Source organism: Seriola lalandi, unplaced genomic scaffold (genome assembly GCF_002814215.2).
Source record: "Seriola lalandi dorsalis isolate HSWRI2012SDOR001 ecotype SW California unplaced genomic scaffold, Sedor1 jcf7180002054529, whole genome shotgun sequence".
Taxonomy (NCBI): Eukaryota; Metazoa; Chordata; class Actinopteri; order Carangiformes; family Carangidae; genus Seriola; species Seriola lalandi.
In genome coordinates, this window is record NW_019525082.1 from 162,014 (window position 1) to 170,533 (window position 8,520).

Below are 8,520 nucleotides of genomic sequence, written 5' to 3' on the forward strand. Positions count from 1 at the left end.
CAGGTTCTTCAGTATTGTTCGATTAAGAGAAGGCAAAAATATAAGAATAATAATCAGTAAATCAATAATAAAGTCTTTGGTGGCTATATTCACAAACATCAGGATCAGGTTCTTCAGTATTGTTCGATTAAGAGAAGGGCTGCACAAGGAGAGGGAACGTAAGAATGATTGTTTTGATCTAGGTTTGACATTCCCTCTTGTTAAAATGCAAACTAGGAAAGGGCTTCCCAGTATCAAACAATAAGTACATCATCTAGAAATATAACAATGTAGAAATTGCAGCTTTAAAATAAATTTAAAATAAATGTTGCTTTTCTGTGTACTTTCATTGCTGCAGCCCAAGCTGCTTCATAATCTGAATAATTATAGTTTACAATTGTAATAAACATTTTTTGTTTTGTGTATCATGTTATTATTTGCTCACTTTTCAATATATCTTTTACTATAAATTTCAGATTGTCTAAACTGGTACCTGTAATCATCACACATACTGAAAACTAGGATTGCTGACTCAAAAGAAAATAAGCAAAGGACGGCGGGTAATGCAAGATTATTTAGAAACATTATTTAGTGCCACCAAAAGATCCATTAAAAGCATCACAACATGTACAATCAGGATACTGTATCAGCATGAGCGGCTGCTGTATGGTCCTACAAGCCAAGGCAAATTATCATGGGCATAACATAAATAACACAAACAGGCAAGTTTTCGTATAATCCCTCGTCATGACAGCAGATCTGAAGGAGACTGGACATGATCAACAACCTGATACAGTATACATGTAATGGTAATAACATAAATTAATAGACATGGATGGAAATGTGGGGATTTGGAAGGAAGTAATGAGGAAATTATATTGCTATGCAGCTGTGAAACATGCAGGATCTTAGAAAAATGCAGCAGAGTATAATGAACTTTTTTTTTTTTTGTCTGAAACATCCCCCAGAAACCCACGTGCCCACAACAAATATGGTTCCTATTTTCATGAAATAACATTATCATTCAAGGTAAACGAACAAATATTCAAAATTCAAGTAAACTCCTACATGCCCCAAAATTAAACACACCTAGACCTGTACATTATCTCATAAATACCTGCAAGAATGACAAAGTAAATGAAGATATTATTTGTCTCAAAGATCTGTAAAAAGTGAAGTTCTCCTCCTTCTGTCTAGTACCTCAGTTGTAAATGTTACACTTTCCAGACAGAAATCTTTACATTAACAATTAAAGTTATGGAAAGTAATTAAACAAGGTTTTTCTGAGGTAAAGGAAGGCAGCATGCCACATTTAAACACCATGTAGTATCTTCACAAATGATTCCTATATTCTACTCTATAAAACAATAAAAATGTAAAGATTCAAAACAAAGTTAACATAACAGAGAGCATACTCCGTCACATGCAGTATATACTCCATTCATTAACAGAGAGCCATAAAGCGATGTAGTAAACAAAAGGCACAAATTCATCTGTTTTTTTCTGCCATGTTTGGTCTGAAACCGCTGTGATCCAGCCATTTTAAGCTCAATTCACGGTGACGAGCAAAAAGTGCTTTGACCCTGCAAAAAACTTTTGCAAGCAAAATCTTTTCCTTACAATTACATATAATTAAAGGACAAATTACACATAATTAACAGATAAAACAGAAAGATCACAAATAAGTCAAAACGAAAATATAACAGACGCGCAGACTGTATCGTTCACCCTCTTCAATGAAAGTTGATGAAAACTACCAGAGAAGAATAACAAAACCACCAGAACGTCACATGCCATTAAAACTATTAACAGGATAGAAAACCTGACCAGCAGGAGCACTGGGAGTCTAGCACCATCACCTGGAGAGGTTACAATCCGATCCCACTCAAGTTCATCGGAAAGAATTGGTTCCACTCTTGATACCAAAAACCAACCCCCGTACACTTCATCTCTCCACTTATGGTGAACTTTCCCACTTCAGCCAGGTTGGCAGAGGAGCCAGGAGAGTGTGCAGTAACAAAAACCAGACCTACACTAAGCCTGAGACCACTGATGTAGGAAAACATTTCAACATCTCATAGTTGTTTTACAGTCATATCAACTTGTAATGATATTAGATGTGCTGTCCAGTTAGAGCAGAGATGTGACCATACACTGTCTTTGTGATAAAGAATTAAAATACAGCAGGCACAGCAAAAACTGCAGGAAGAGTTGAGTGGAACTGCTACATCGGGTTTATCGATCAAAAAAAAAAAAAAAAAAATCTGTGAATGGAAACATTCAAAATATATTATAGGAAGACAGAGAGATTTAAAGCACTAGACAGAGGCAGCAGAGCAAAACTGCAGAGACCAAAGATGCAGTGCTGACAAAGTTAAACTTGATTAACCTGCCTTTAAACGCAACTGAGGTGGTTACTTTCAGATAGGGGTGGGCGATGTTACAGTATGCGCTGTGATAAATACAAATTTTTGTCACTTTGAGGGATAAATTTGTTATCTTTGTCTTTTTTATTGTCTAATTGTTAATAATTTCTCTTATCAGTTTTCAAAAAATGTATTTACCACAAAATATATCATGATATACAATCGCATTTACCATGACAAAGCCATTTTATCCATGTCACCCACCCCTTTTAGATATGAACAGCCCACATCATCTCTTACTTCCCTGTTTCCTCCTGAAAAATCAAGCCTTATAAAGGTGAGGAAAATCTGAGCTCAAAGATCCACTTATTTTAGTGCTTTTAATCACATCTCACTGTCTTCTTCAGCAAATGCAGCTGGCTCGTTTGTTGTAACGTGACAATAAATGTGAACTTTCAGTCAAGTCATAACAGGTGGTCAGTCTCCTTTTATACAGGCTTAAAAGGTGGTCTTGTGACTGGGCGGTCACTGGTTCAATCCCTGAACCAGCAGGATAAATCTGCGTAAAAAGTGTAAGAGTGGTGCTTGCCCCTCCCTCATTACTGCCACCAAAGTGCCCTAGAGCAAGGTCTTTAAACCCCAACTGGACAAATGGGCCAACAGGTCAGACTATGATGTACTGGGCATTCCTACAAAAGAAAACCTGGTTCTTAATGAGGGCAGATGAAACTGTTTTAGACTGTGGCATCAGATGGCCTCCTTAATCTTTCTCCAGCTGACTCGTGTTCAATGACCGTGACCCTTTCCCAGTCAATGCTGTGACAGCTCAGGTGTTTTTAGAGGGCTGACGTCATTTGCTACCGCTTTTTCGTTCGGGCTCTAGCTGAGCCGCTTCACGTTTGTGTCACGTGATGACGTCTGAACCAGCTCCAGGACCATACGATGCCGTTGAAGACATAGAATCATTAGTGAGTGGATCTTTGAGCTCGAACCCCCCTCACCACATATTGTCCCTAGAGGTCAAGAACGAAAACAACCATGCACAGAAATGAAAATACTGTATACAGGCATTTTCCCTTAAACCTCAACCCTGCTTGTTTAAAAAGTTGCAAGTTTACAAAACAATCACGAAATAGTGACCCTACATGAGAAACTGTGTCACAGCAGCTGAGCCAGAGCTTGATGGGCAGTGGACTACTAGTGCAGTGGTTGTGTAGTTGACCTGCTCAGCTGTTGTGAGTGTTTAAAGTCATGTGATCTATAGGCACAATACACAGGGTGTGTGTGTGTGGGGCTGGGCCACATGAAGAACAGCGTTTGTTGTGTATGTGTCTTAACTTAAGTATCCGTCATAACCAGAAGAGCTCCGGTGCTAAAACACCCACTAACTAACAACATCATTTTAGCGTGAAGAATGGTTGGTCAGTTATTTTCAGCAAATCTCAAGTGCTTCAGAAACCGTTTCGAGAGAAATCTGACTCAGTGATGAGTTTGTAATTTCAGTTTAGAAAACAAACCGTGTGTCACCTTACAAAAAGAAATTGCCCACAATGCAGTTACAGTGATGGATGATAAACAATAAATATCGACATACTGCCCAGCCCTAATGGTGTGAAAACCAGAATTAGAATAAGTACCATGTAACCCAGTATAAATTACAACATCAAAGGGTATTTTCCAGTTACAGCTCTTCTACAGGGGTAGGATGTAGTTGGAGTTAGCCAGCTTGCGTTCTTGTGCGGCGGGAACAGTCTCTCTGTGACGCAGAGGTCTGTGGCAGTCGGGGTCCTGAAGTGGAGGGTAGTGCTGTCTGTAACACAGCCAGGCGAAGACAAGACCCAGCAGAGAACCCACTAATACATCTGCATGAAGGGCAGAGAAGATGAGAGATATAGAGTTTGATTCCACAGCTTCCCATGAATGTTTTCTCACATCCCCAATGTAAAGATTAAAATATTTTGAGTAAATATTAACCCTAAGAGATTTTAGTCTCATATATTCATGTTAAGGGCGGCAACTTCTTCAGAAAATGGATGAAATGGATCTTTGGATTCTGCTGCAGACAGTAAGCACACCGATCTTGATCTCAGGCTCTTCACAGACCATCTCTGAGTTCACAAACCCCACAACATTTAATAAACATGACCACTTATTAAAAAGATTAAAAATTAATGTACAACTAAATTCTAATACAGGAGGAGGCTGAGTCCAATTTCTGAGAGCAGACAGCAGAATAGCAGTGAGGATGCAGAGCTCAGTGGTGTTGTATGCAGACTGCAAGTGTATATATGGACCGCCTATTGTGAGAGATATATCACGGACATGCATCACTGTAGGGTGTATGGAATGTGACCATAAAATGATTTTATTGCCCGCCTGAACTACTGCGACGCTCCATAAATCTAAGAACAACCTGGACATTAAGACAGTGGAGTAAAAACACACTTGGTTCTCATGCCAGTGTGAAACGGGCTCAGGATTGTCATATTTCTTCACTCAGCATGGAAAACATTAAACTGCCAACACAACTGCAGCTTTGACGTCGACTGAAAATGATGTCGATTGGGACGGACTCATCTTTAGCAGCTGGTTGGTTAGTACGGTCCTAATTGAAAACAAATGGCAATTCAGCCCGATTATTAGACCAGGATGGCGAGACAGTCGTGCTGACACTTTAACGCAACCTCTTCTGTGTGCAAATGTGCAAATGCATATACTGCATGATGCTTTGTGCTAATCTAAGCTCTTTCTGTGAGTCTGACCTTGCCAGTGGTGTTTGTAGTCGCAGGTTCTGGAGAGGGCGATCACAGTCGCCATCAGTAAAGGGGTGAGGAAGGCACACAGCCGCCATGCTCTGCCCTGACCTGCTGCATTGAAGCAGCGCAGCTTTCCTGCAATGTACAGTGCTGTGAAACCCAAACCTGCAAAGGCAACTGAGAGCAGGAAGAACAGATCAAAGGGGTGAGCAGAGCCAGGAGGAGTTTTATACAGACACTAAGAAATCATAGAGAGAAAACAACTAAAGGAGAAGGGGCAGGGACTAGAGATGGAGAGATGCTTTTTTAGAGTAATGTGTGATGCTCTCTTGCTCATACAATAAAATAAGAGCCTGGAGGCAGAAAAACACTTATATATCTATTTTCAGATGTATAATATGGCCCCTGCCCTGCTTTTACATTTGTTTGCTTTCATTGTTGCCAGCTAATGAAAATGTACCAGCTATAGAGAGACATAATTGCACATAAGAGCCTCTCTTACAGGAAGAATGCCCGCTGGGAAAGCTCTTCCTGCCCTCCATCACGACATCAGGGTCACCGCTGCATCGCAGCTCCAGGTTCATGTGACCGTCTGGGAAACAGCGGTAGAAGAAGTCTGGTCGCGGCCTGACGGAAGAGGCAAAGGGGAACACAGAGGAAAAAAACGTAGGCTTTCATCCACTTTTACACTGGCAAACTATATGACCTACTAATGCTGTGTAAAGTGTTTACCTGCCAACAACAAGTTTGATGACGTTGGTGAAAACCCCATTCAGCACCAGAGTCAGAGTCACAGCTGGATGAAAGGGGGAAAAAGAACTGAATCATGAAAAAGATAAGTCCAATCAAAAAGCTAGTTGACTTATTTTAATATGAAAGACTGTCAGTTTCTTACCCAGCGAGGCTTCTTTCAAATCTCCTCGCTCTGCCCTCTTCGTGGAGGTGAAAACCAGGATTACAATCAGCGGGGTGAAAACCGCCACACTCTGATGCAGACAAAAAATAGGAGGAGAGCATAACAACTCTAATCTATTTAAAGCAATCTTTTAAACCATTGAACTTGTAAAATGTTGTGAATCTCACAATGGACAGATAAAAATTGATGCATTGACCAAAGATGCTGTCTTTTTTATTCCATACATTTGTCTTCTTTGTCAAAACTTGGCGCCTAAATTGACCACAATGCAACTTGACCGCCAACAAATCGTTCAGAGATTCAGGTCTGTTTATGCTGCTAGAGGCCAAGAAGAGATGAGGAACAGGCTACACAGGCTCCCTTTTCTTTGTGTTGTTGTTATAGATAAGATAAGATGGTTAAAAAACTGAACTGAGGGATTGATTCGTTCCAGTGTAACTCGCAGACACGTAGATATATTACTTACAAACATGAGAAAGGTGGGTACATGGTCTCTCTCCACACGATGGAATTTATACAACCACATCTCCTCTGCCTGGATCTCACGGTAGAAAGGAGGAAGCTGCTCCGTCACACTAAGCGTAGCAAAAACAGAGTTATGTGGGTGTTTAGTTTTTGACAGTAAAAAAAAAAAAAGAAAAACCACACCTACTGCATTTCAGATAATGGATTTATAAAGCAATGTTGCAAATGCAATCATGAATTGACAGATATAATTTAAAGGAGGATATACTTACAGGAACACCACTAACAGCGCCATCCGGATGGAGATTTCCGAAAGGAAACCACGAAGAAGCCTTCCCTTCATTTTGATTCTCAGAGTGAACTTCAGTCAACAGCAAACATCATCACTCCACCTTTTAACTGAACTGGGACTAAAGAAATATGTGAGGGTTAGTTTTAGTTTATCGTGTCATTAGTTTGACTTGAGTTAAAGTTGGTGCATGTTAAACTACTGTCTAAATGTTGAGAAGATTATTGCTCATTTGGTAAAGTGGCAATAATTATATTTACTTTAGTCCATAATTACTTAGTATAAATATCTGCCCTGTGCTCTTTATTTATTTTTAATTAAAGCCTGACTGAGAACCCAGGCTTACATATGTAGTATACAGTATATCAGCTGATAATAGCTCAGTGCAGATATATCAAAATCACTGTATATGTCAGCCGATGAGTAAGAAATTGCTCTAGGGTGATGCCAAAAACATATTTAAGGTAGTTGAGAAACAGTGATATCATTATTTCACATTTATTTTTCAGCTGTAAAGTTTCCCATTTAGTACATCAAACACATTTAAGGGATTCTTATGAAAAATGTTTGTTTATGTTTTATGTTTATGGAAAAGATTATCAGCCAGTACACCATTAAATAATTTTTTGACTTTCAAATATCAACATCTGCCATAAACAGCTTTGATTACAATGAATAAGATGAGGAAATCAATAAACTGGCAAAGACAATGGCACCCACACAGGTTTGTCCAGTGAGGTGAGTGACATACCTGTTTTCAGGGCTGTGTGAGAAAGTACAGACTAAACTAAAAATCTGACCTCTTCATGATACTTGTTGGGTCCCTGTTGACCCCAAACATACACGGCAGCATTATTATTTCCCAAGACACACAGAAACCCCCAAAGTGCTCTAAAGCTGAAATGATCGGTCATTTAATCAATAAGATGGTCCACAGAAAAGAAGAAAAAAAAATGAAGGGCCCCACCTCTTTTGTTGTTCAAGTTGATGAACAGTAAAAACCAACTGATATAAAGTGAAACTGGAGCTTTTAGAGGCCCCAGGGGGTCTTGGGCCCCGGGGATCCAGCTTTGACAGTCCCACATCAATGGTGGTTATTGACCCTTCTCCCTTAGTTTTCATTCGTCTCAAAGAAGACGGAAGAAACTACCCAAAACCCAACAAAAGAGGGAGATTTTCTCCTCTCTACAATACATATCTACCACTTTTAATCTGAGTATATATCAGGTGACATATTGGTAAAGATAATGTTGAGGACCTTTCAGGTTATCCTGTCCAAAACCTGACATAAAGGCCAACATGATGCACCTGTGCCCTCCACTTCCAGCTGATACACATATTTAGAAGCAGTTATTTAATGCAATAAAATATTAAACCTGTTTTTAGTACTGCCAAGATCAAATGCACCAGCCTTTAAGCCCCTGTCAGCGCACAAAATAAAACAAACTAGCTAATATCAAGCCCCTGTGCTGCATAAGGAAGATGTTAGCAGACTGAGCTAAGCTAGTTAGCAACATCTGTCAAACAAGACATCTGGCCAATTTCCGCCTTGTCAAACTGTGAATCTCTGGCTCGTTACAAACCTTAAACAGCTCGTTTTTTTTTATCTCTTTATCCTCATATTAACATGTCCCGTTAACATGAATCAGGCCTCGACATCCTCTGCTTCTAACGACGGTGGAAGTCGCACATTTGAGGACTTGAGAGAAACGGGGATGCAACGGAGGAGATGAGCACCGTGTAAAGCTA

General features: G+C 39.8%; 1 protein-coding gene across 1 annotated transcript; it reads right to left on the reverse strand.

Moving 5' to 3' along the window:
* Window positions 1-550: 550 nt before the first annotated feature.
* On the reverse strand, window positions 551-8,499 carry plpp5 (phospholipid phosphatase 5). The gene is made up of 8 exons (XM_023414487.2): window positions 8,355-8,499; window positions 6,755-6,892; window positions 6,484-6,592; window positions 5,997-6,087; window positions 5,834-5,897; window positions 5,604-5,728; window positions 5,108-5,278; window positions 551-4,207 (listed from the first exon to the last, which is right to left on the reverse strand). Exons 2-8 carry the CDS (start codon window positions 6,823-6,825, stop codon window positions 4,038-4,040), a joined length of 801 nt encoding a protein of 266 aa, XP_023270255.1. The 5' UTR covers window positions 6,826-6,892; window positions 8,355-8,499; the 3' UTR covers window positions 551-4,037.
* Window positions 8,500-8,520: the final 21 nt, after the last annotated feature.

What these genes read in the sequence shown, in the direction of transcription:
- plpp5 (XM_023414487.2), bottom strand. Translation starts at nt 6,825, where the DNA reads ATGAAGGGAAGGCTTCTTCGTGGTTTCCTTTCGGAAATCTCCATCCGG. An exon ending in TACCCACCTTTCTCATGTTT is followed by an intron (nt 6,088 to 6,483) that starts GTAAGTAATATA and finishes TGTCTGCATCAG; the next exon opens with AGTGTGGCGGTTTTCACCCC. An exon ending in ATCAAACTTGTTGTTGGCAG is followed by an intron (nt 5,729 to 5,833) that starts GTAAACACTTTA and finishes CTCTTCCGTCAG; the next exon opens with GCCGCGACCAGACTTCTTCT.